The sequence below is a fragment of the Guillardia theta genome (assembly GCF_000315625.1).
Source record: "Guillardia theta CCMP2712 unplaced genomic scaffold GUITHscaffold_256, whole genome shotgun sequence".
NCBI lineage: Eukaryota > Cryptophyceae > Pyrenomonadales > Geminigeraceae > Guillardia > Guillardia theta.
In genome coordinates, this window is record NW_005434420.1 from 8331 (window position 1) to 34638 (window position 26308).

General features: G+C 51.7%; 5 protein-coding genes across 5 annotated transcripts; 2 read left to right on the top strand and 3 right to left on the bottom strand.

Annotated features, from left to right (window-relative positions):
- Positions 1-1119: 1119 nt before the first annotated feature.
- Positions 1120-3474, bottom strand: GUITHDRAFT_121810 (hypothetical protein; the record flags this gene model as incomplete). The annotated part of the gene is made up of 18 exons (XM_005818939.1): positions 1120-1320; positions 1365-1422; positions 1471-1532; positions 1611-1697; positions 1746-1818; positions 1872-1937; positions 1987-2045; positions 2089-2130; positions 2176-2242; positions 2296-2351; positions 2498-2562; positions 2606-2702; positions 2748-2838; positions 2887-2927; positions 2974-3084; positions 3129-3183; positions 3240-3315; positions 3420-3474. 18 exons carry the CDS (start codon positions 3472-3474, stop codon positions 1120-1122), a joined length of 1362 nt encoding a protein of 453 aa, XP_005818996.1.
- A 663-nt stretch (positions 3475-4137) lies between these two features.
- Positions 4138-12950, top strand: GUITHDRAFT_148910 (hypothetical protein; the record flags this gene model as incomplete). The annotated part of the gene is made up of 26 exons (XM_005818940.1): positions 4138-4347; positions 4397-5404; positions 5463-5534; positions 5777-5861; positions 5923-6328; positions 6386-6692; positions 6736-6862; positions 6910-6964; positions 7030-7143; positions 7218-7330; positions 7599-7644; positions 7704-7788; positions 7947-8893; positions 8941-9224; positions 9279-9344; positions 9542-9690; positions 9960-10097; positions 10252-10647; positions 10747-10879; positions 11086-11245; positions 11436-11553; positions 11694-11960; positions 12112-12231; positions 12278-12415; positions 12463-12526; positions 12577-12950. The coding sequence occupies 26 exons, from the start codon at positions 4138-4140 to the stop codon at positions 12948-12950; spliced, it is 5982 nt and encodes a 1993-aa protein (XP_005818997.1).
- A 184-nt stretch (positions 12951-13134) lies between these two features.
- On the bottom strand, positions 13135-16829 carry GUITHDRAFT_121812 (hypothetical protein; the record flags this gene model as incomplete). The annotated part of the gene is made up of 3 exons (XM_005818941.1): positions 13135-14076; positions 14238-14334; positions 14515-16829. 3 exons carry the CDS (start codon positions 16827-16829, stop codon positions 13135-13137), a joined length of 3354 nt encoding a protein of 1117 aa, XP_005818998.1.
- Positions 16830-19800: 2971 nt separating this feature from the next.
- On the top strand, positions 19801-22061 carry GUITHDRAFT_148912 (hypothetical protein; the record flags this gene model as incomplete). Its single annotated transcript, XM_005818942.1, has 7 exons — positions 19801-19874; positions 20076-20133; positions 20163-20227; positions 20289-20449; positions 20615-21702; positions 21867-21996; positions 22033-22061. 7 exons carry the CDS (start codon positions 19801-19803, stop codon positions 22059-22061), a joined length of 1605 nt encoding a protein of 534 aa, XP_005818999.1.
- Positions 22062-22891: 830 nt separating this feature from the next.
- GUITHDRAFT_156431 (hypothetical protein) lies at positions 22892-25226 on the bottom strand. The gene is made up of 8 exons (XM_005818943.1): positions 25183-25226; positions 24853-24972; positions 24524-24634; positions 24386-24469; positions 24077-24171; positions 23659-23749; positions 23260-23328; positions 22892-23041 (listed from the first exon to the last, which is right to left on the bottom strand). The coding sequence occupies exons 2-8, from the start codon at positions 24940-24942 to the stop codon at positions 22955-22957; spliced, it is 627 nt and encodes a 208-aa protein (XP_005819000.1). The 5' UTR covers positions 24943-24972; positions 25183-25226; the 3' UTR covers positions 22892-22954.
- Positions 25227-26308: the final 1082 nt, after the last annotated feature.

Consider the following 26308-nt stretch of genomic DNA (forward strand, 5'->3'; position numbering starts at 1 on the left):
GGGAGGAGGGGGGAGGGAGGAGGGAGGAGGGAGGAGGGAGGAGGGAGGAGGGAGGAGGGAGGAGGGAGGAGGGAGGAGGGAGGAGGGAGGAGGGAGGAGGGAGGAGAAGGGGCAGGAAGGAATGGTGGAAGAAAACATGAGAAGGGCATGATAGCTTGTTCATGAAATGTGCAAGGAAACTTGACTATTTGACATGTTTCCATTTTAATTTCAAAGTACAAAGTTTCGATCCACTGTTTCTTTGCCTCGCCCTTTGACACAAGACCATAGTTCAGCACGACTTCATTTGAAATGAAAGAAATCTTATTGCCTGCTCAGGTGAGAAGTCACATTACAGTTCTCCACCTGCCAGGAATCATTTGTCTGGTTGTGCTTATTCTGGTGTCCTTGTGAAGATCAGGCATAGATACACAATGATTCAACGCTGTTGAATGGTACGCTGCTGATGGTAGCGAAAGGAACGGGAGCGGTTCAGTCTCGGAGGAGGAAAAGACTGAAATCAAAGGGCTCGCGCCAAAGAAGTTTTCGAATGATTCCAGAGGTGTTGGAGAAGGCATCTTGGCAACGAAGAGGTGTGGTTGTGATGGCAGATAACAAGATTCGGAGGACAGAATGCAAATAGGAAGCGAAGAAGATTTGTGAGACAACAAAAATAAAATCAGGAAGAAGAATAGAGTGGCTGTAGGGAACAGGAGCAGGTCAAGCTGCAGGTCAAGCAAGGTTGAGAGCAGGGGGAGGGGGATGGTATGGGTCGCAAAAGTCTCAAATCCAAGGAAAGAGTTCTTCGAAAAAGAGTGGTATCGAGCAAAGGGGTTACACACACGGAGGAAACAATTTTCAAAAGGAGTTTTTTCAATGTACCGTAGAAACGCGATATGGTCAGCAAGCCATGATCGAAACATGGCTGGCGTAGAAACGTGCAGAGCGGAGTTTATCTAAATCTTTGACGATCACAAGCAAAGAAATGTCACGCCAGAGCAGATCGTGACTATGGGGACAAAGCGACCCGCAACGCTTTCACTGCTGAGCAGTTAGTTCACACTGGAAGAAGCAACCTGTTACCTGAACAGGAGAACTCCCAACAAGGATGAGAGGAGGATGCCTCCGCCTGCAACCTCATCACTTCCAGCACGCTCCCTTTCTCGCCATCACCTCGCTTGATTGCTGTGACATAAACAGGAGAGATCCAGGCAAAAGCTTGATAACTGTTGCACGTGTCACTGCCAGCCACACGCAAGGAGAAGTGTACAGCGAAAGCATGTAAATGGCATCTGAAAGGCAGATCGCGAAAATGAGCAGCAGCACTGGAGGTGCCATGAACTGGTAGCTCAGTCAGCTTACAGTTGAGACTAAACCGGAAGAACCTTCTTCAGTTCACGAAATGTAAGGCCTCCAGACATGAACGAGCCACCTAGAGTAGTACTGACCATGCCGTCAAGCGCAATATTAGCTGCATAGCACGAAAGCTACCTCGCCATTAGCAATCTTCCATATGCATAGTACAACGTCTTTCCTGCCGATTTGATTGCAACCTTGCGAAAAGGATTCAGAGATTACAACAGGTTGCGCGGGAAACTTGGAGTTAGCTCAACGAAGCGATTATGGAAGACCTTGTCAAGTCTAGATGTAAAGCCATAGATGACACAGTTGATGAGGATAAACCATGAGCCCAGGGGAAGCGGTCCCAGCATCTTGGCCTGCAAATGTTTTCATCCATCCAATATTCATTCTCATTGATTGCAAACCTCCTTGACGTTTCCACTTGATCCTTTCGGTGCAATCCCTTTTCCAAGCAAGAAGGCACCATATGCAATGCACCTTTCACACAGATTATCCCCAAGGTTTCATTGTGAATTGTTTGAGATAATCACCCAACAGATAGGATGTGATACGGAGGATATGACGTTTTTGCTTCGTCGCATCCAAATTCAATCATTCTATGCCATCCTGAGGTCAGCAGAAACACAAGACCACTCCTGACATTACTTGCATGCAAGCGGCATCACGGCTACTCCGACCAGGAATTGCATAACAGGATCAAAAGCCTGACAGAACCTCAGATCCATTTCCCCGCAAATGTGTTCACACCAGAAACGGTGCACAAAGGGAAATGTCAGACTCCGCAAAGGCCTGCACAACTTTTATATTACGAAAATGCAAAAGTGAGGCTCTTACTTTGGTCTCAAGAGTTTTGACAATAGAATTTAAAACGGATGCACTGACAGCAGCAATCCAGAACGCTCTTGGGATTGAAGCGCGTCAACTCAACACAACATGAAAGAAGACTTGTTGGACCTTGGGGGCAGTGCATCTGTCATCTCTTGCACGGAACCGAACTTCAAATCTCCGGACTGCAAAAGCGTCAGACTAAACGAAACATCTCGTAGCAAGCAACATTGAAACAATAGATTATTGAAACGATTCCTTGAAGCAAAGTTGCAATGCCAACCTATCGCATGGATATGAGTTCAGGTATCAAAAATAAAGCAGGCCATACTTGCTGTGCACTGCCGATGTTATGCTGGGACAGAATTTTGCGGAATGCACCCACGGCAGCATTTCCTAAGAGACGAGTCATGAAACAAGAGGTCTTCAAGAGCCTTACCAATAAGAGCGACCCCGGCCAGTGCCAGACCCATAGCGTAGTTTTGGTCCTTAACTGAAGAAGTAGTCTTCGTCGATGCACCACTGGAAAGCCTTACCTGGATTGTTGATCAACGATCATCAAGGAATTAAATAGAAATTACTTGATAGAACGACGCAGCAGTCACAGCTACAAGTGCAAAAGAAATCTGATTGGAAATCGAACTAAAAAGTCCTGACTTTGGAGGCGATTTGCTGCAAGATCTTTAAGAATTTGAGCGACAAGTTGTTAGGGTTGCTCACAGCTCAGATTCAGAGGACATTTTTGAGTGCAGTTCGTTCTCCTGAGAAATATCAATAACAACAACATCGGTCAAACATCATTCTTACAGAGCTCTTCACGTCCCAGGTCTCACTTGTTGCTGATTTGACGTAAGATACAGAACATTTCGCGCTCAAGCACACACCTACTGTATCGAAGCCTTGATTCACTGCAATTGCCTGTCGAAACGCTTATTACGACAGAAAATCAATGTCTTCAAAACCTCAGCAAATTCAACCGACAGCTGGCGCAGAGGTTTGAAAGACTGTGACCCTTTCCTGCAGCGTGACGCACTTTTTAATGCAGGATTCCGGGTTCTCATCCTTTACGCAACCTGCTTGGAACTTTCGTATTGTCGATACGAATGTCCGCAGCGCCTGTTTCATTATGCTTGTTAGTCGGATCTGCGACTGTCGACACAAATGGAACCGATGTTAGATGGCAGAGCAAGACAGCACCAAATCTTGTTGAAGAAAACTGAGGATTACATCGAGAGCAGCACATTCGAAAAAACCTGAGTTGCCAGGAAAATAAACAACACAGGCGAGACGCACGTCTTGAAAGTCCATGTCAGCTCCCGCAAGGGCGGCGCATTCGCTTCACCTTAGCTATTGCAAGTGATCTCACTGCCATGAATCGACCCCTCAGGGTGTAGCAAGGCAAAATCGTTCTCTGGTGGCTGCATCGATATGGCGTCAGCTACCGGCACACTGGCTGGATTCAAGAGCACAAGGATTCTCTGTCGTCAAAATCTACCAATGCTGGACGTATCTCGATGAATGTTTTACACGCTTCTTATTCTACAGTCTGAGTGTTGATCAGCTGCATCAAGACGGGCTTCTGAGCAGCTCATCCTGTCTTGATCCAGCCCCCTTTCCTCCTTGCGTCTCTTCCTTTCCTCTCATTGCGGCCCCTCTCGTCAACAAGCGAGAGGACAGCGACATTTTTACTCAAAATTGCAGCAGTGGCGACCGGGCACCCGGCTATTCCTTTACTCAAAGTTAAGTTAAAAATTAGTACGAGGACAATGAGTAAAATTTTGAGTCATACCACCGATGATGGAGTTGACCTTTTTTTTCGTTTTTGCTAAATCGATAGAAGGAAGCTAAATCGGTGGGACATGCTGGCATGAGGGAAGCAAACGGGCGTAGCAGCTGCTCTCTCGGACGCCTGGCGTTGGTCTCAATCTCTCCTGATCCTTGCTGACCGTCAGAACAGCTTGCTTCCTCGCCATGGTGAAGACTGCTTTCCAGAATTGGATCCAGGGGCCGCATGACCCTGAGAAACGAACGTTCATTAGCAGCCTCTTTCTGCGATTGATCGAATCAAGAGCATGGGAATATCTCTTCCTGTGCATCATTGTTTTCACCGCTACAATCAAATTCACAGACCTGCGAGACTCTCCCCCGGAGTGGAAAGCTAGTCTTCTTCAGATATCTCTGGTACAAAGTTTCCATGTGTGAATTAGCTGGTAACGCTGTTTATGCGCAGTATGGTTGTTTGACCTACAGCATTGAATGGATCATAGAACTACTCACTCTGGGATCTTCGGAGTTTTTTAGCAGCGGCTGGTATCGAACGGACACCATTGTCAATGTGTTCAACTGGGGAAGCTATCTGGACTCAAACGGATATCTTCCGAGGATTCTCAGTCTGATTTTCCCGAATATCGCCTTCTTAAGGATCCTGCGCTTTCTGAAGCCTCTAGGACGAGTGAGACTGCTCTTTTCTTCCAAAGTTGTGGTCAAGACGGTTGCTGGAGCCATGGCGTCAATGGGCCCTGTGCTTGCCTTGGTGTTCTTTCTTGTGCTTTTATTCGGAGTCGGAGGGATCTATTTGTTCGGAAAGGGTTTAGCCTTGTACTATAGGTGTGGGCTTCCTCTGACAGCCGATCAATCCAAGTTCTTCTTCAATGAAAGCTCCTACCAGCCAGCCCCTGGATCTGATATCAACATCGCAAGCTGCGGGGTGAACCTAACACGCATTGACGAGTTTCAATCACAGTACAACGCATACTTGCGAGAGGCGTCAAGCACAGGTCAATCATTTGAGTTTGCAGACTTTGACCTAGACGGAGCCGATGAGAGATACTGCATAGCCTTGACCCCTGAACGTCTTTGCGCTTGTGCCTCCCTCCCCAACGGTGAGAGTCCAGACGTTTGTGTGGACACGGCGAACTGCCGAGAGAATATTTGCTTTCGAGGAGATATCATTCCGGTCGATTCCTTGCATGGGTTCAACAATTTTGCAACTGCATCAATGACTGTGATAGCTGTCTTCTTTCAGAAGAATTGGTCCATGTTCATGGATGCCTGTGTCCAGACTTCGGGCCCTTTCTTCGGATATTTCTATTACATCTTTCTGGTTATCTTTGGAAGCTTTTGTCTCCTCAACCTCACTGTTGCAACTGTTGGGCAAACGTTTACAAGAGTGAAAAAGGAAGCTGAGAAGAAAAGAGCAGATAAAGATGCCGAGCAAGCACGAAAAGACAAGATTCAAGTATTTTCAGATGTTTGAAATTCTTGTTATACCGATGATCTAATCTGTTGATCTTTAGGCTGAAAGAGATGAAATGAAGAAAATGGCCAAGGCAAAAAGTGATGAAGAGGGCGGCGAGGAGGGGTCCGAGGTTTGACCATATCACCTACCCTGCATCGTTTGTTTAACTCTTGCCAGGATGTGACATTGCAGTTCGACGAGAACACATTGTTTTATTGTTGGTTATTGGGACTTGTTGGACTCCCATTCATCCACCGCATCTACTTAAAGACATGGAAAGAGGGAAGGTGGTTTGTTCTCCGTATTGCTTCGTTCAACTTTCTTTTCTTGGGATGGGTCTCGGATTATTTTCTCCTCGAAAAATTGAATCAGCTCGCCTCTGTTGCCGAGATTGAATATATTGAAGAGAAAAAGATGAAGACTATTGAACATCTCGAAACCGAGAGAGGCAGAATCTGTGAGCTTGTTATATTTCTTTCGTTCTTCTTATCAATTCTTGATCTAACTTGCTTCTGCAGTGTCGTCCTTTACGGGAGGATGGAGATTGAAGCTCGCGATGGTTCTCTCATATCCCCTCAAGCGTCTTCCCCACCACACATCCCTGCAGTACTTGGACTCTCGTCTGAAAGCATTGAGGCAAACAAACGAGGAGGAAAACGTGTCAGAGGGAGAGGAAAGCTCGGAAGTTTCCGATGACGAGACAACTTCTGAAGCTGAGAGCGGCAAGGCAGCCACTGCAGCACAGGAGGGACAGAGCATTTTTGCCTGGATTGCCGATCTTGTTGTAGTGATCAATGCTGGCTCGATGGCTATGAGTGGCTTCAACGATAAATTGAACCCTATTCTGAACGGCGTGGGTTATTTTGCTTCTTTGTTCTTCATTGCTGAAGCCGTCGCCAAATCTATCTCATACGGGGGATGGAGGTAGAGAGTGAATTGTGTTCCTCATCCGCCTGCTCCTACAGCTGACATCGCTGGCAGCTACTACCTCCTGGATGGCGGAAATCGTTTTGACTTCACCCTTGTCTTGGTCCCGACGATCGGCGAAGTGACAACGGAGGGGTCGAGCTTTCTGGGGCTGGGGGCAGACTACATCTACCAGGCTCTCGCCCTCCAGGCCATGCGCGTCTTCCGAATCGCGAAGCTGACAAAGCACCTCACCGGGCTCAGGCGACTAACTGCCCGCGCGTTTGGCAGCCCCGCAGGAGTTGTGTACGCGCTACTTGTAACCATAGGGTTCATCTGCTTCTGCTCCTGTTTCGGCAACGAGCTCTTTCGCTCCAGTGTGGTGAAACCCATCCTTTGACTCGAGCTTCTTTGACGCCCAGCAGGAATTTGCGGTGGCTCGGAATGACTTCCAGTACTTCCTTGGAGCGATGAAGTGCTTGCTAGAGTTCCTCCTGGGCGATCGCTACATGCAGTCCCTTGACATCGCCTACCAGTCGAAGGATGTCATCGGTAAGGAGAACAAGAAGTTGAGGGGGGGGCTCGTGACGTAATGACAGGGGTTCTCTTCTTCCTTGGTTACTACTACGTCGCAAACTTTCTTGTGCTTCGTATGTAAGTAGCTTGACCCTTACGACGCGTGGAACTTGATGATAACGAAATGACAAGTTACCGTTCAGGTTCATAGCTCTTATCCTTGAAAACTTTGAGTTCGACGAAGATAAGAAGATCAGCATTCAGATTCAGCTGTTTCAGAAGCAACAAATCCTCATGAACGACCTCATCGACGGCAGGTTACTTCTGGCCTTCCTTGCTCCTTGTCTCCATCTCTCATCGCCTCCTGCTCCTTGGCTCACCTTCCCCGCAGTGCGAGAGGCTTCAGCATCCAAGAGCAGTTTGCTCGCCTTCGCAAGCAGAATTTGGACGAGGATCATCTGAGTGTGTTCCAGCAGAAATGGTCCCAGGTGGTGAAGGACAGGGGTGAGTGAACACGCTGCTGCCTCTTTCCCCTCTACCTCTATGTTTATTTCCGTCTCTCTTGCGCCTTATCAGCCAATCATCTTCTGCTGATTTTCTAGTTCCTCTGTATCGTGCCATTCATACACACACTCATCGTCTGAATATCGCCTTGATCTCAATCGTTGCCATCGCAGCCACCAACATGCAAAGGGCTGTTTTGCATTGACGATAATTGCTTATCCGCTGATGTTTGTGCTTATTCGCTGATGTTTGTGCTTATCCGCTGAAGATTGTGCTGCCTTGCAAAGTGACAGCGTCCTCGTGCAGCTGCAGAAGTGAGCAAGGACGACGCGGGAGGAGGAGAAGAGAGTTACTTGTGGAACATTCTCATCAGTGCAAATGAAAGAAAGGAGCAGGGGTTGAGAAAGGAGAAGACAGAATCAGAGGGACTGATCAAGATTCTGATCAAGTTGATTATGGTGATCCTTCATCTCTTTGCCGATGAAGCTGACTTCGCAATTTCTTCTCTTTATACCATCTTGAACCAACCCCCGTCCTCGTTCATGTCCTCGTCCTTGTTCTTGTTCTCATCTTCATGTTCCTCCTCCTCTTGTTGTCTCTTTCTCTTCGTGTCCAGATGGCACGCAAGCTCTCCTACACTTTGGTCGAGAACCAGAAGTTTGACCTTCTTGTTCTCTTCGCCGTCATCTTCTCGGTGGTGTTGGTGCAGGTGGACACGAGCGACAACCCGATCTTCACAGACGAGGTTCGACTGACGATCGACATCAGCCTGCTCTGCTTCTTCACCTTTGAGACCAGCCTCAAGATCTTCACCTATGGCTTTCTCACTCCTACAGGAGTCTCCCCGAAGAGCATCGAGTACCCGCAGGGCAAGCCCGCCTTCTTCTCCAACACGGAGGACGGAGGATGGAACCTTCTCGACGCCGGGGTCGTCATCCTCATGATACTCGACGTGCTCCCCCTCAGCTTCAGCGTCGGAGGCTTCAAGTGCATCCGAATCGTCAGGATCGTCCGGCCGCTGCAAAAGCGAAGTCAGACAGTGAAGGGGCTCATGGCGGCGCTGATCGCGAGCATCGGGTCGATCTTCCACGTTATCAACCTTCTTCTTCTCCTCATACTCATCTTCGGCCTCATGGGCGTCTCGCTCTTCCGCGGCAGGCTCAACGTCTGCAACGATGAGGCCGTCTCCCACTCTCGCGACTGCATCGGCGTCAACTACGGCGGCATTCCTGATGTCCCTTGCCGCGGGTATGTCGATCGGATCTGCCAGCAGGAGCTGGGCAGGTTCATCGGTCAACAAGTTCTTGTCCCCCGTGTCTGGTCCCCCCCCTCTGAGAACTTCGACAACCTGGCGGTCGCCAGCATCACTCTCCTCCGCCTCTCTGCGCAGGACAACCTGCGGTCCATCTTTCACAGCCTCATGGACATGGCGCGCTACTACCAGGTTGTGTGCAGCGGGGACGGGGAGGACGGAGAGAACGGTTGTCCAGCAGGACAGAACCAGTACATCGTCGCATCTCAGTCGCAAGCAGACACAGCGCCGGAGAACATCCTCTTCCCCCTGTGAGCTGCCTTCCCTGCTGTTGTCCAGCTGACTGACATGCCTTCAGGTTCTACATCTTCATCGCCAACATCTTCATCAGTCAGCTCGTGATCGGCGTGCTTATTGACAACATCAGGAGGCAGACTGGCTCCGCCCTCTTCACTGAGCAGCAGCGCATCTGGCGAGCGACGCTCATCACTATGGATCGGCTCAAGAAGAAGTTCAAACCTCAGATCCCCGAGCAGCCGCTGCGCAAGTGGCTCTACCTGGTGCTAGAGTCGGAGACCTACAACATCTTCATCATGTCCGTCATCATCCTCAATACCCTCTGGATGGCCACAGAGCATGAACGTGAGCCTTGAAGGCCCTGCAGCTCTGCTCCAGCTGACCCTCCTTTGATTTCAGCTCATCCAGCTTTGTACAGCACGATTCAGAACTATGTCGATCCTGTTTTCATCGTCATCTACGTCGGTACGGCAAGAGCTTTGTGGCTTCTTGTTGCGCTTCATCTCGCTTCTGCCTTCAAATGCGCTCTGTTCTTTTTCCTCTCCTTACTGGTCAAACTCCCTTGCCTTTTGCCCTTATCCTTGTCTTTATCTTTGTTGTCTTTTCCATTGCATATTCTTTTTCGATCAACATTTCGTCTTCTTTCTCACGCATGCTGACAGGGGAGACGATAGCGAAGATGACGGCATATGGTCTGATCTCTTGGTCGGAAGAATCCCCTGCGGAGGAGCAGGAGGAAGAAAAAGAGCCCACCTCCTCCTCTTCTTTCTTCTCCTGTTTCAAGAGATACAAGAGCCCTTACTTCGGAGATGTACGCACAACTTTCTTCCTCCTTTACCTGTGGATGTTGTCATTCTCCTGTCTTCATTGTCATTTCGTTGCTCCCACTTCTCTAATTTCCTTTTGTATTTCTGTTTCTACTTCTATTCCTATCTCCATTTCTACATCTACATCTACTTCTACTTCTACTGCAACTTCTACTTCTACTTCTACTTCTACTTCTACTTCTACTTCTACTTCTACTTCTACTTCTACTTCTCACTTCCTCATCGAGTTCACCTGACCTTTTCCTTATTGCAGGCCTGGAATTTCTTTGATTTTTTCGTGGTTGCTATGAGCGTGTTAGATTCTTCGGGCATCATCAGTGGTCTTAGCTTCCTCAAGCTCCTCCGAGTTCTCCGCGTCTTCCGTCTCGTTCGCCGCGTGAAAACTCTCCAGGTAGATGAGACCTGTACACCCTTTTCCTCGCCTCCTCTCCTCCTTTCCTCCTCTCTTCTCCCAATCTGTCCTTCACTTCCTCTCCCTTGTATCTTCTGCTCTGCTCTGCTCTGCTTCCCTTCTCTCTATGTCTCGCCTTCTGAGCAAGAGGCAGGTGATGATCACGACGCTGCTGGGAGCGATCAACGCAATCCTCGCAGCTCTTCTGTTTCTCAGCATCTGGATCTTTATCTTTGCGGCGGTGGGGTCAGACAATCAGATGTTCAATGACCTCCGGCATGGCCTCGTCATCGACTCTCGCTGGAACTTCCACACTCTCTTCAACGCCGTCCTCCTCCTCTTCCGCACGGCGACTGGGGACGGATGGTTCGACCTCCTTTATGATGCTTCTGTCCGCCCGCCCTACTGCACGGCCTCGTCGCCGGAAGTGCCGGTGGGAGACTGCGGGCGAGGGATCATAGGGTACATCTACTTCATCATCTTCTACTTCGGATGCAACTATATCTTCCTGCCTCTCTTCGTCGCCACTCTCATTGACTACTTCTTCGAGGTGAACGTGTGGAAAGGGAGAGGGGAAGAGGAGGGAAGGGAGGGGAGGGTGAGGGGAGGGAGGGGGGAGGAGAGTTGAAGTGCTGAAGGCTGGCGGCAGGCGGAGGTTGAGAGTCAGTCGCTGTTCAACGGGGATGACTGCGAGACATACGCCAACGTCTGGTCGGAGTTTGACGAGGAGGGTGACGGAAGAATTTCAATCGAGAACCTCCGACCCCTCGTCGACAGACTCGGTAAGATCCAATTTATCTTCTTTTTATTCAACCAGCCAAAGAACATTTCAAGTTTAGTTGCCTCGGTTTCAACGATTAGACAGATTTTGAAAAAGATAGTGGAGTTCAGGATCTTAGCTGGAAAGATATTCCAAGTTGAGTGGGGAGCAATGAAATTATGGGGAGAAACTTCAAATTCTGAGCTGACTTTCCAACGTGTTTGACAGCTGTCAATGGGCATCCAGCAGGCTTCAGAGTCTCGTCGGACCTCGAGCGGTTCAAGATGATCTGGTCAAGGGTCATGACCGACCCCAGCACGTTCCCACTTGACGGGCTGCGGGTGCCTGATGAAGTCAGCAAGGAGATCGGGCTGACAGTCATCACTAGGTAACCTTGAGCTGCCTTCCTCTCATGCTGCCGTCCCCTGCCCTCCTCAGGCTCTTTCCATCACTTCTTCGATGCTTCCTCAGGATCCTTCCTCTTGCTTTCCTCTGCCGAACGTTTGTGTCCCCGTGCATGCTCCGTTGTCTTTGGCGTGTCTCCCCGTCCCTTGTCCTCGTCTGACATCTCATCTCAGAGACAACATGGTCAAAGCGTTCGGGAGCGGGAAGAGAGCTCTACGGATCCGCGAGTTTCTTTACAGCAAATTCCCGGAGATCAAGAACAACGAGGTTGAATTCAAGTATGCCGCTAAGGTGAGAGGAAGAAGAAGGGAACGGAAAGATATGATGAAGGAGATGTAGATAAACGGGAGAGCAGAGCAGAGCAGAGCAGAGCAGAGCAGAGCAGAGCAGAGCAGAGCAGAGCAGAGCAGAGCAAATGATTCTGAGCACAGGTTCTCTGCATCTTCATGGACGGCATTCGCGCGCCCATCACGATTGCAGATCTTGTAAACCAGGGAGCGTCCAAGCAAATTCTAGTGGCGCTGCAAGGAGACGCAGTGATACGGGGAAGAGATGGGAAGGAGAACGATCGTTGGCTGCCGCTCGGAGTTCACAATCAGCTGACGAACAAGCTGGCGGATGGGGTGCCTAAGGGATCGAAGAAGAAGAAGATGCCTGGGAAGGAGGAGCTGCCAAACATCATGAAGGCAGTGAAACTGGTTCTCTTCATTTCCTTCTCCTCTCCTCCATCCCCTCCTGTCATCGTCTCTGTATACTTCATGTTCCTTTCCACTGCTGATGATCTTCCTCTATTTGTTTCCTCTTCCTCTTCCTCCTCCTCCTCCTTATGTGACGTTTTGTTGCAATCAGGTACAACTTGAGCTCAGGCCTCCAGTGCTGGACCCGGACGAGCCTCCTCCGATGCCAACAGCGCAGAAGGTCGGGGAGCTGATGGGAAAGATCCGCTTCATGAAGGATTCTTACGAGGATGTGCGTCCTGCTTCTCTTCCTTGCCTGCCCCTGACACTCTCGCTAGATTGTCGACCGGCTGATCGATGAGGTTCTCTGGGGGAAAGAGGAGGAGGAGGAGGCGCAGGAGTCTGTCATCAGCATCCTCCTTGGCGAGATCATGGTGCTGTCTGTTCATCAGTTTGCGCAGGAAACATCATCCAAGGTGAGTCGCCTGCTCGACTTGTACCTGAGTGTCTAATCCTTGCCAAGATCTGGACGCAGATAAAGCCAAGGGAGACCAACAAGGCTCTCTTTCGCTTCACACAGGCAGCGAGTGAGTCTCCTCCCTCCTCCTTGCTCTCCCCATCCCTGACCTCTCCTCAGAGTCGAAGATGCAACAAGGCATCGCGGCCGCAGTCAAGTCTGTGCCCCGCGGCTGGCTCAATGCGAAGAGGTCGCGGCCGGCGCTGAGGAGGATGAAGCCCACGGAGGAGACGAGGGACCACACGCAAGAAACCGTCCTCTCCCTTGCCCTCAAGGCCCCCGCCGCTCCTGCTCGCCCTGCTCGCTCCTCCAGCCGGTACAAAGTCTCACCTCCTCTGCGCCAAGCGATCCGGAAGGGCAAAGTGAACTCGACGTGGAAGACTATGTTTCGAGGAAACTTCGGAGGAGGAGGGGCGGAAGGCGAGGGCGACTGGAAGACAGAATACAGCAAGAGGTTGGAAGGACTGAGGCGATGGACAGGCATAGAAGTATGACAACGAAGAGGATTAGGAAAAGGTCTGAAATGTCTGTATCATGTGTTGAGAACGAATTAAGTTAAGTTGTGATCATACCAAAATTACAACAGGAAAAATCAAAAACAAAACCACACCTCAATTCAAGGCAACAAGACTCTAGGACATGATTCAGAGCCAGGCAAGGGGAACAACGTTGATCATCTCAAGTGGCAACAGAGATGCTCGCTTTATCCCCCTCGGCCTCTCCTGCCTGCTCCAACCTGTAGCTCTCCATCGTCTCAGACCTTCGCAGCTTCAGCATGCGCTGCATCTGAACGTAGCAGGGGAACGTCCTCACATCATGCACCTGAACCTCCCCGATGATGTTCATCCCCCTTGGCCCTCGCAGCAGCATCGATACCATCAACACCCTCAACCCGCCCCCATCCACCTCTCCCTGCACCTCCTCCTCCTCCTCCTCTCCCTTCTCCTCCTTCCTCCTTGCCCTCACAAATTTGTTCCTGATCCTGCACACTGACAGGGGCTCACTGCTGTCAGCCGCCCGCAGCCACTGGAGGACTTGAAGCATCTTGCTCGGCCCGCGGCAGACGACGGAGAGTCGAACGGGGTCGACGATGTTGGCAGCAAGAGGCCACGCGGCCTCCGGTCGGCAGGCAGGAGCGACAAACGAGGCCGATGCCAGACGAGAGATGGCTGCGACGTTGACGGAACGAGCAGCATGAGAAACGTCGGACAGAGCTGGAGAAGTCGCAAGAGCAGGAGGAGCGTTGTCAACATCATCAGCAGCAGCAGCAGGAGCAGCAGCAGGAGGACCACTAGCAGGAGCAGGAGGAGCGAACTCTTTCAGCTTCTCTCTCATGCGGTGCTGAGACTTGACCCGTGCATAGCGGACGGTGACGTCATCCTCCTCGCCCTCGAAGCGGCAGCGAAGAGTCACTTCCTCCCCTCCTGCATGTTGCACTACGAGACCGGTGGAGTGAGGCAGCAGCAGCAGCAGCAAAGACTCGCGGAAAGTCTCCGCCAGTGTTGTCGCCTTGGCATGGAGCTGCGCAACAAAAACATGCTCGGGAAGACACTGACAGGAGCGAGTGAACAAGGCTCGCGCCTCCTTCACATCCTCCTCGCTGACTCTGATCGCCTGCACCTGAATTCATGTGAGAGGTGAAATAGCAACTACATGCAGGAGCAGGGAGGGATAAGGAGAGCGATCAAGAAGGATCTCTCAGGATACACGTGCGCTGAAGAATCTCCAAGGATACATGTGAGCTGAAGGATCTCTAGGGGATAAATGTGAGCTGTTCTTACTCTCGCATCGTCTTGTCGTAGAGGAGTCTCTGGTATTTGATCCACGTTTCTCAACCCTTCCATGAAAGACGAAGAATACGAACTCCATGGATCGCTACTGCCAGAATAACAGGTTATCTCCACAATGATATCCTTACTCATAGGCTCAATTATCATAACCATCATCATCTCCATCACCATCGTCACTGTCATGATTTCCATCATCATCTCCATCATCATCATATTCATTATCATTGTGCTCTCTGTCAACAATGCAACGTCAAAATTTCCGCATCACCTTGGTGCATTTTCATTTAGTTTCAAGGAATCTTCGGCATCTGCGAGCTCCAGCAGCAATTCGCCTCCAGGCTCCTTCAGGATGGCCTGGCACTGCGCCTCTGAGACTTTGCGCAGCTTTCGGCATATCTCAGCCACAAGGTTCTTGAGCTTCACAAACAAAGTGACGTCATCATTCCAGATGCTCAATCTCGGCATCTTGTCCTCAAAGAATCGATATCTCTCCTCCTGATTCATGTCAACGAGCAAGACGCTGATATGCTGGGCCCTATCTAGGTTCTCCACCAATGCATGCTGACTTCCGGACATGTGGTTTGACATCTCCTTCAAAGGGGAAGAAAAGTCCAAATTGTACTCGAGAAGCTGCTGGCAGAGCTCGAGGATCCAGTTACAGAGGCTCATGTACTGGATGGAGAAGAGATGACTAGTGGAGTCTTTGTCCTGAATGCGAGCGAGGGAGTAGCAGAAGCTGTCGAAGAAAGTCTCGTCGAATTCTCGCTTCATCATGGCAAGGCGAGCTGCGGACTCCATCGACTGCTTGTCTATGAGGACGAGCTTCTCCCTATCCGCCCACATGTCTGCTTTCTCTGTGTTGAGCAAGAACCCCTCCTTGCGAGTGATGTGCAGGCGAGCGCGAAGAGATTTGACCATCTTTGCGAGCTTCTTCTCCTCTGCAGACGACGAGGATCTCGTGAAGAATCTTGTGAGTTGACCAACGAGGAGCAGCAGCACAAAGATGGGGACGAGAATGACCACCAGTACGACGTCCAGGCTCCAGCATCCTCCGTTCAAATCAACCTTGCCGCCGCTGCACACGGTGCAGTCCGACTCTTGCGTGTGACCCTGGCCGTCAGTCACATACCCACCTCGGCATTTGATCGGCGAGCTCGACTTTGCGGGGCAAAAGGAGTCGATGGGGCAGAGCTGGGAGCCCTCAGTTCCTCCGACACAAAACGAACCAGCCGGGCATGGCGAACAGAAGGAGAGGGTAGGATCAGCAAGCATGCCTGGCGGGCAGATAGCTGGGATCCAATGCTTCCAGGTGTCCATGTTAGTCTGCACCCATTGGCAAGCGACATTGAACATAGCGTCATAGACCTTGTCGCCTCGCGACTTCGCCAACGCACTTGCCCCCATCATCGCGTCCATATCTTGAGTGTAGAAGTTGAAACGAGAACCGAGAAATGCAACATGGCCGTCGGTCGCCGCCATGTACCTCCAGCAGTAATTCCTCGGCTTGACATTGGATAGACTTGTTCGGAAGAAACTCTGCGATTGCTCTAGAGTGTTGGGGTCAGGGCACTTGAGCAAGACGGGATACTTGTCAGACAAGCCCAGCAGGTTGTCATCTGGCTTGTACCATCCGAACATGAGCTTTGTAGACCTGATCGTGCGATAGTAGACATCGTCAAAGGCCGGCGTGCCGTCTCTCACCTTCAGTAGTGCGACTGGGAAATTCAAAAAGTACGACAGCTGGAAAACAACGTGGTACTCGTACTGGACAATCAAAGGAATGCACTTGGAGTTGTTTGCCAGCCGTCTGCAAGCAGGCGACAGCCAGACAACATCGTTCATGCAATCTACCTCGTTGTTCTGAGTGAACTCAATGTACTTGTTCTTTCTCCTGTCGTTCCCAAATTCCTTCGTGTCCAGCGCAGTGCAGGTCTCCAAATATTCAATCGGAAGAATCTTGAGGAGAGTGTCAAGAGAATCAAAATATTCGAAGGCGCTGTATAGTGCAGGGTCATAGAACTTGTAGTAGTCCAGAAATATGTTTTGACGAGTGCCAGCATTGTACACATCACTCCAGATGAAGATTTGATCTACAGTATCATACTCCATCACTGTTAGCAGTGTAGGCTGTAGGTCGTTTGGCAGCTTCTGTGTTCTTTCTATCCCAGAGCTCCAAGATTCTATCGTGAAGTGCAAGAGAGGGTTTGTCAGGTTTCGGATTGCACAGCTAGCGTCTGTTGGGTCGAGGCATCCAGATACATAGTTTACACCTGCTCCTGAATTCGGGACGGAGTTGTCGAAGACTGTGACAGAATACTCCATCACCTCTGCGAGCAAGATGTAGAAGATCTCTGCAAGGATCCTCGCAGAAGCCCATCCTGCATAAGGAAGCAAGACGTCGTGAAGACTGCCATCAGCGTACCGCAGTTTCCTCAGGCTGCCCGTCTTGTTTACGTTGAATTGTGGGAAGGAGAAGGAGGTCTGCGTGAGGCATTGCCTCGGATGAGGCACAGGGTTGAAGGAAGTAGCTGATCCAGCCCTCACCACTGCCATCAGTCCTGCCAACAGTGGAAGCACCAGCATGAGCGCGCAGGTCCAAGCCGGTTACAACACGAGGGCGATCGTCATCCTCCTGCAATAGGTGTAGTTTTCAGTGTGTTTCATGTTCCAGCATCTCTTTAGAACTTAATATCGTCCTTCTAGGACTTCAAGTACAAGCAATACGCCCGATTTCTACTCCTCATTTCGATGTCGCCCTCTCCTCGTCGTAGGCTCTCTCTCTCTCTCTCTCGCCCATGCGCACACTACCTATGTTTGACCTGATCTCCTCCCTTCCCCCTCCCGGCTGATCTGCTCTGATGTGATCTGCTCTACTGTCGCCACTGAGTGTAGCACAAGCGATGCTCGTGCACGTGGAAGATCTCTATGTGTGCTCTGCTCTGCTCTCCTCTCCTCTTCATTCCTCCCCTCCCCTCCCCTCCCCTCTCCTCTCCTCTCCTCTCCTCTCCTCTCCTCTCCTCTCCCCCCTCCCCTCCTCTCTTTCAACTGTTTTATATCTCAGGTTCTCAACTCTACTGCCGACTTACTTTTGATCTGCTCGTATCGCCTTAACGACTCTGCGAACTGATTCCTAGCTCAACAACACTGCCACGAGCTCTTCCTAGCTCAACAACACTGCCACGAGCTCTTCCTAGCTCAACAACACTGCCACGAGCTCTTCCTAGCTCAACAACACTGCCACAAGCTCTTCCGTTCTCGTGCCATAGCTGTGTGGCTCTTGCTCATTTTGTCCTCAAGACAAGAAAAGACAGCGAGAACCAACCCTAATCCTGCCAACTGCTATCCCCCAAACTTAACTGATATCTTCACTTAACTACGCGGAGGTCCTCGGACTGAGGGACCGCCGTGCTACTGCAAGTGACTAGGGAGCAACGAGTTGAAAATGTTTTATTACAGATCACGTCCACACTCGATCCATATGGGATACGCATTGAACGTTGAGTAGTTGGTTTATTTGAACCCAAGTTCAATGGTATGAGATATCTGAGTAACGAATGGGACCGTTGTAGTGACGCATTGATCAGAATCTTTAGCTATAAATACATCAGAGAACAAGTTGAACCTGGGCCATTGGTCTGGATAGGTCAAGCTTCACTTCGTCGAAGATGTTCGATGTGCGACCTGTTGTACAAAAGAAAGAAGATCGAATTGCGATCGGCACGGGTCAGCATACAATGATGCACCTTGTAAATTGCTCATGTGATTTATCAGATAAGGAACTGACAACGGTCCTGCGCAGTCAGTGACGTGATGGCCATCATGTCTTGACTTAATCAGGATAAAGATGTGCAGTATCACTAAAAAACATTCTTACAGTTCAGCACTTCTAGGTATTCTTGTACCTGTATCAGAACAACAGACTGTCGTTGAGACTCTGATTGATGACCTTCCAGCTGTTATCGTGCAAGATCAGTGCTGGAATTTATTTCTGATGGCAACAAACGTCATCAGATTACTCGTGATATCACGTAGAGAAAGTCATGCAAGGATCAATCAGGTCAGTGAAAGAGCATTTATTTTTGAATTCCGAGGGAGTTGATGTAGACAAAGGTTGGGTGTATCAAGGACTAGGAAATACTAATGCAATGACGATAAATTTTAAGAAGGCTGTTAGCAATCCTAGAGTGGATCTTGAAGCTTTTGACCGGTTTGATTGGATCATAATCTCCGTTCCAAAATTGTCATGCGTACAGGACCAAAATTCTGAAGTTGCCCTTGTCTCCCCGTGGCTAGGTTTTGAGCTCGCATCAATCCTGCTTGATTCCACTGTCCTTCGGCAGGAAATTCTTGCTGATGGATCTAGTAATTCGCTCTTCTGTTGCGTTGACCAGTCACGATGATGCAGGTTGCCTGGGTCAGGCTGGTATGAAACGTTCGTGACAAGATTTTCACGTGTAGATTCTACAGCAACAAGAGCATTTGAGCCATAGAATGAACTAAAGCTCTCCATCGAAGTAGGATCTGTCATGCCAAGAACAGTCTGTCTGATCTGATTGAGTCGATGGTCCAAAGCCTGGGGAAAAGATGTAGCGTCGAGGGAACAAACTGCGATGGTGAAGGGAAAGAGCGGTTGATGAATGCCATATCCGCACACCAAATCCCATCGTTCCATTTTCGTTTCAAGTCACAGGACATCGAAACGTTGTTAAATCAAGACCTTTCAAGAGATATCCCCAGATCTCATCGGGTTTTTGGGCCGTAAAGCAACGATCACGAGGGCAGCTTACGGGCGGATCGCTATCAGTTATCATCCAACCGTCAGCAAGTCCCGTCGCCGCTCGGAATGGCCTTACAGGCGACCTCAAAGAGGTTGTAAAGGTCCGTACAGTAGGCTAGACTCACTGCTTGTTGCCGTGACCAACTTACTTCGAGTCGGTAGCATCATCACTGGGCCGGGCTGCAATTGAACAGCTGCTTGCTCGTGACCGTTCGGGATTGGGACGAGTTTTGGCCTCGCTGCTCGGTGTGACCGTACGGAGAACCGTACGGGATCCGATGATCTCAGTCACGGCGCCCCGGCGGTGTGGCCGGGCGGCCTGCAGTGCGGCACTGCACCGGGTGACCGCCGCACTCCGGTCAGCCTGGCAGGGTTGAACCGCCCGCCACGGAGGCTTCTCAGTTCAACTGAGAGTCAAAGTTAAGTTAAAGATCGCCCTGCCAACTGCTCAGTGTCCCCAAAACTTAACTTAACTAGTAACTTTCCTGATACCTTCACCGTAACTGCGGCGCGCAGGTACGGCCCCGCGGTTCTCGGAGGCTCCCGGGCCCGCCGCGCCGCGTCCCGGCGACCGGGTGACTCAGTGGCGCGGACTGGGACGGCCACCCGCGATGATGGCGGCGAATGTCCGTGTGCCGCGGCGGCCAGTACGGAACTGAGTGACTGAACCGTTCAACTGAACAGTGATGGCTCACTGAGTGGGCCGGCCCGCCGCGCCGGGCCGCCGCGCCGGGCCCGGCCCCCTGATGAGACCGGTGAAGATCGGCACACACAGTCATGGCGGGGACGGTGACGGTAGCGGAAGAGACAAGAAGCTGCAAGGATGATGGCGGAGATGGAGATGTGACGATGTGAGGGCGATCAGTGTGCCTTGAATCTCTATACAAGAGCAGCTCATGAAAGGTCAGTGAGCTGAAAGTGTGAGCTCGAATCGTTGACCTTGTTCGAGCCAGAACCTTGCTGACATGTCCTTGCTATGATGACAGGCTAAGTGATGCAAGCATAGGTAATCGAAGCTACCGGGAAGAGGCAGCGTGACATGCAGCCCTCAGCTTTGACGAGATCACGGCTCCTACTTGTCTTCGTCGTTCTAGAGGTGACGCAAGGAATGTAAGCATCGTTTATGACGAATGGAGCAGGTGGCAGCAAGTCACAAGGTATCGGTCGAAGGACCTGCAGTCTATGTCGACGAGCACGCGAGGATGTGAGTTGGAACGCGATAGCAGAGCCTCTCTTCGCCCCTTGTCTCCCTCACCTGCTGGCAGGCGCATCAAGCCAGGGCAATACCTCAAGACTGTCCTCCTGCGAGTAGAAGGGCACAGCTCTCCCATCGCCATCCCCGTCCATGATGGAGAGGTGGCTGATCTGATCGCTGCCTCCTTCTTTCGCCAGTACAACCTTCCCTTCGACGAGTCTTACATTCCAGGTGAGCTCCGTGGTGTTATGAGCTGCTTGAGGAAAACTGCTGCATTGTTGCTGGTTTGACTGATTCTCATTGTGATGGTTGATGCTTCTTGTTCTTCTCTCTTCTCGTTCTTGCTGTCCTCTATCACCCGATGGCTTTGATGGCTGTCTGACTTACCTCATTCAGTTCACAACACAATCGCCGCGGTCCTGAAGAGGGAACAAGGCCCTGAAGACATCTCGAAATCGCGAGTGGATCCGAAGATTGCAGCGCAGGTAGCGGCGCATCCTTTCTTGGAGAGCTCGGACAAGAACAAGAACGTCTTCCTTGTGGTTGAGATTCACTTTGAGAGAGGAGGGGGGGCTGGAGGGAAAACCTTGCTATTTGAGGTCATGGAGGGGGAGGAGCCGTTGGATGCTGTGGCAAGGCACAAGGATGCTCAAGATCTTAGTGAGGTGGAGAGAGAGTTTGCAGTGAAGCACGTGACAGACAGGATCATCGACAAGCTCTTGCTCGAGGAGAAGAAAGTGGCTGAGATGCAGAGAGGAGATCGAATTGCGGCCATGTTTGGCGTGGAGGCAACAAGTAGCCAGACCTTGCAGTCTCCCCTCCGGCATGACAGCGACCCTTCCTGGAGGAGGACGGATCCAGACGACCTTAGGGATCAGGATCGCGTACAAGAGATGCTCTTCCATCTACAGCATCCTCCCTCCTGCAGCGATCGCAACCTAGTGGTTTTCTCCATGGACAGAGCGATCTGGGGCCTTGCGGTGAATATTCACTTCCTCACTCTCCTCCTCAACTTCTGCTGGAGGCACAACCGAACGCTGGTCACCGCAGACCCCGATCACTGGAACTACGCGGGGAGAGAGTGCACGAGAGGATGGGAGTGCTTCTTCCACCCCATCAGCTCATGCAGGGAGGATGACGTCTGGCAGCCCTACACCTCTGACATTCGCAATGACATCCTCTTCGACTTCCGCGGCTACCTCTACCAGGTCGACACCAGCACCCAACGCGTCCTCCACTTCTCCAACGTGGACGGGCCTTGGCTGCAGCTTCTGTCGCAGGAGGAGTATCGTCTCTTCCTGCCGGAGACCTTCCGGCATCGCGGACACCTCTGGTGGCGATCGCAGCTGACTAAGTTTGTGATGCGGGAGAAGCCGTTTGTGAGGAGATACGTGGAGGAGCGTCGCACGGCCATCGGCTGGCACCGCGACCTTGTGGCCCTTCATGTTCGGCATGGCGACAAGTCGTGGGACGTCGCTCACCAGGTGAAGTGAAAGTGACGAACAGGAGAGCAAGAGGCAGGGAGGAGGTAGCCATGGCAAAGTAGAGGATACACGAGCTTAGCCATCCTCCTCCTCCTCCTCCTCCTCCTCCTCCTCCTCCTTTTCCATCGCTTTCTCCTCCTGCTCCGCGATAACTTGTACTCCAGGCATCTTACATGGGAGGGCTTCAGCCCTACCTCGACAAGGCCGCGCGGCTTGCAGGAGGACAACGGGGACAGCTGCGTTACTTCATCAGCACGGATGATCCAGGGGTCCTAGAAGAGGCCCAGGTGACCGGTCATGCATGCTCCTGCGCCTGATGCGGTGGTGCAGGCTCGGTCTCTCGATGCAGTGTGGGATAGAGAAGAGGCTCGTTACAACGGCACGCACATCTACTCCCCTCCTGGCGTGTCGGAAAAGAAATGGCCAGGCTTCCCGGGCAGCGACGACCGAGTCAACACGCTGAGGTCAACAACCATTCCACTTCCTCCTCCTGTCTCCGCTGCACTTCCACTTCCTCCCCTCCTACTCTTTGATGCAACCCTTCTCCCGCACCTCTTCCTCCTCCCATCTCGTCGCTTCTCGTCTGACGTGCATGCACAGCTATACGCTGGACAGCATCAAAAGCGTCTTCCTGCTCGCCGACGCGCGCTGGTTCGTTGGCACGACGACGTCTTGCTTCTCTCGCCTGGTCTATCAGGTCCTCAGCGCCTCTTGCACCCGTTCCTCGGCTTTCATCCCAGCTCATCTTCTTTGTAGCTCTCCTCCTCCTCCTCCTCTCCCTCGTCCTCTCCCTCGTCCTCTCCCTCTCCCTCGTTCTCTCCCTCTTCCTCTTCCACGTTCTCTTCCTATTCCTTGTTTTTTGTTCTCGAAATCCCTCCGAGCTTCTCTTCCTCCTCCCTCTTCTGCTCGAATGCTGCTGTTTCCTTCTCTTTTCCTTTCTTGTCTTTCGCTTCTTTCTCAATTCTTTCTTCAGCTGCGAGTAGCGCGGAACTTGCAGCATGCGGACATGAGCAACGCGTGGACAGTGGACAGGTAAGGCGGATAGCCGGCAATGATGGCTGGGAGGGAACGAGGGGCAAGAGGAACGTGAGAGGAAGTTGCCAGAGGGTTGAGAAAGAGAAGCAGGAAGAGGAAGGAGAAGAGAGAAAGACAAAGGGAGAGGGAGGGAGGAGGTGGGAGGGGGGAGAAGGAGCTGTCTTTCTCTCTTATTGACATGGCAGAGACCCACGTTACCCTCAGTGGGAGGGCTGGATCATCGACCCTTGACATCGTCCTCGTACTCCACCGCAACCTCCTCCGGTAGTTGCAGCTCCACCGCAATGCCGAACTCTTCCTGGCACTGCAATGGAGTGAGACAGTCGGGCAAGAGGGAGGACGAGAAATCGGGAGGAGGAGGAGGAGGAGAAGGAGAAGGAGGAGGAGAAGGAGGAGGTGGAGATGTACTAGCCAAAGAGAGACAGGGGGGATAAAGAAAGGAATGAAAGAGCACCGATGAGGAGGCAATGGGTGGAGAAGAGGAGGGGCGAGTAGGAGGGAGCAGATATGATGAAAGTTCACCTTCTGAGCGATTGACTTCTGAAATTTCCCGAAATTTTCAAGACACCGGATGTGGGTAGGAGCCACTCGCTGACGTTCAAGTCACGATGAGGAGGAGGAGAAGGATGAGAGTGAAGGAAACAGCACGAGTGATCGAGACGGGGGGGGGGGGGGAGCAGGAGAAGAAGGAAAGATGAAGATGAAGATGTAGGGAGCAGGTAAGCACAGCAGAAAGGCCGGAAGAGTAGAGGACGGGGAGGCACGGAGGCACGGAGGCGGGTAGAGGAGGGAGGGAATGGAGACAGGGAGAAAGCAAGAGCAGGGAGGGGAAGGAGAGAGGAAGGAAGCAAGAGCAGGGAGGGGAAGGAGAGAGGGAGAAAGCAAGAGCAGGGAGGGAAGGGGGGAAGGAAGAAGGAGAACCTGCCACTCCTTGCAGATTCGATCCAGCTCCTTTGCAGCTTCCAACCACATGGCTGAGCTCTTCTGCACTCGCGCGTCCTTCTCGGAAAACCTTTTGCCCTCGTCAATTCATCGAGTTCCTCCTCCTCCTCTCCTCCTCCTCCTCCTCCTCCTCCTCCTCCTCGACTACTACCACCATCATACTCCTCATCTTCTCCCTCCTACCCCCAACCCCCCTTGATTCTCGTACGTATGTTAACTCAAGACGTTTTCCTCTGCTCTGCTCTGCTCTGCTCTGCTCTGCTCTGCTCTGCTCTGCTCTGCTCTGCTCTGCTCTGCTCTGCTCTGCTCTGCTCTGCTCTGCTCTGCTCTGCTCTGCTCTGCTCTGCTGCTCTCTTGCCCCCCCCCCTCCAATCCTCTCCTGCGCCCCTCTCATTACCTTTTATCCTTCCTTATCCCCTCCAGCCGGACGTGCAGCTCCCTCCACTCAGTGTAGCACGAGCGAAGCTCGTCCGCGTTGAAATTATCAAGCGCCTGTGAGAACGAGTCAACACAGCCAAGGAGGAGAAGAGAAATGAAGAGAAGAGAAAAGAAAAGAAAAGAAGATTGGAAAGAAGAGAAGAGAGGAAAGGAGAGAAGAGAAGAGCAGAGCAGAGCAGAGCAAGAGGAGCATGGGAGTGAAGGACGGGAGCGAAGGATGGTAAGGAGGCGCGAACGAGACGAGGAGCAAAAAGGAGTAGGAGCGCACCTGTGCAAGGATGATCTGAGACTTCTTCGAGAAACCTGATTGCTTCGCTGCTGACTCGTCCATTCCAACTCCTCCCGCAATGCCCTGGGAGAGAGGAGGAGCAAGTGAGTGGAGCAAGCAGCTGCATATGGAGGCAACCATGAGAAACAAAGCCTCGAGAAAATCCTCGAGCGAGGACCCGTTGGCTTCGATGCGAGGATAGAGGTCAGGCTCGGAGAGGAATGTAGTATACTTGCGAATGAGAGCAAGCTGCATCAAACAATCAGAACGTGAAGGTATCAAAGGATAGACCACAGAGAAAGAAAAGGGAAGAACGGGAAGATGAATCTGTGGGAGTAGAGAGGGCAAGAGGGAGGAGGAGACTGATAGAAGATGGGAGGAGAAGAGAGGGAGGAGAGGGGAGGGAGGAGAAAAGGGAGGAACAGAGGGAGGAAGAGAGGGAGAAGTAGAGGGAGGAGGTGCTTTACTTCATCGTCCGTGAGGGAGGGGCCACCTATCTTTCCCTTCCCTTTGATGTTGTGAGAGATTCGGACGAAAGGAGCAAGCATCCTGTCCATCTTGGCTGCAAGGTCGGCAGTCTGCTCTTTCTGTATGGACGAGATCAAAGAAAACGCGAGCAAGGCGAGACGAAGAAAATGGTGAGTCAAGAATCAGGAAGACAGGAGTGGAGGAGGAGGCCCGGGGGGGGGGGGGGGGGGGGTTGAGAATGACTAGGACGAGGAGGACGGGAATGAGCACGAGGACGAGGACGAGGACGAGGACGAGGACGAGGACGAGGAGATGTTGGCGGTGGGCTACCAGGAGCAAACTCTCGTCGTACATGGTGTCCTCAAAGCTTTCCTGCGTCACCTGTTTGTACATGTTGTATTTCTCAAGCGTCTGCTCGTAATCGACTCTGATCCTTGAGGTCTGATGGGGTAGCATGTCAGGCCCTCCTGCCGCCAGACTCTCTCCTCACCTCTCGCAGCACGTGATAGTCTTCCAGCAACGCATCCCATCCGTCCAGTACGTTGGTCTTGATTCTCAGCATCTCCTTCAGGATTGCCTTGTGCCTCTCGCACACGGTCTCTGCCTCCTTCACCACCACCCCGAGCTCGCTCCTGAACGTCTGCAGGATGGCCAGCAGCTCAGTCAGCCTGTCGCTCTCCCGGACGTTGAGGAAGAAGTAGAAGCACTCGACATTCAGCTCGCATAGACTCTTGTGGCTCCTCGTCACCCCCGCCAGCACCTCATGCATGCCCCTCATTATGCTCGACACGCTGCTCTGATCCAGGCTGCTTGGGAACTCCCTGCCGTAAGCCTCGATGGTGTGGACGATGCTGTCGAGGTTGAGCTTTGCTGCCTGCACCTCCTTATAAGGCCTGACCAGCATGACATCCTTCGTCTTGGCGTTCATCACAGTCAGCTGCTTCCCTTCGTCCTCCACATTAATGCTCAGTATCTCTCCTATCTCGATGCAGACGTTCTCCATCCGCACAAGCACCCTGCAACACGTCGTCATGCACGTACACCTTCATCGAGTCTGAGGCCGAAGCATCGCACGGGGAACTACCTGAAGGCGCTCACGAGGGCTGCGAGCACGTCCACTAGCCCTCGCTGGTACATGTCCTCCAGCTTCTCGTTCGTCCAGTCCCGCAGCTCCAGGAGGCTCACACTCTCCCTTGAAGCCTGACTGCTTCCTGCCCCTCCCATCTCTTGCTGTCCTGCTCTGCTAAATCTTGTATCTGAGGTCACTTCTGACCGCCTCGCATCGTTTCTCCCTCATCCCCTCTGTCCTCTCTCGTTCAGTGCTTCCTCGCTTCAAGGCCCTCATCACTGCATCTGCATGATCATCGTCATCGTCGTCATCATTATCATCTGTTTTGTCTCCACCATCTTCATCACCTTCATCGTCTTCACCATCTTCGTCGCCTCGTTGTCGCT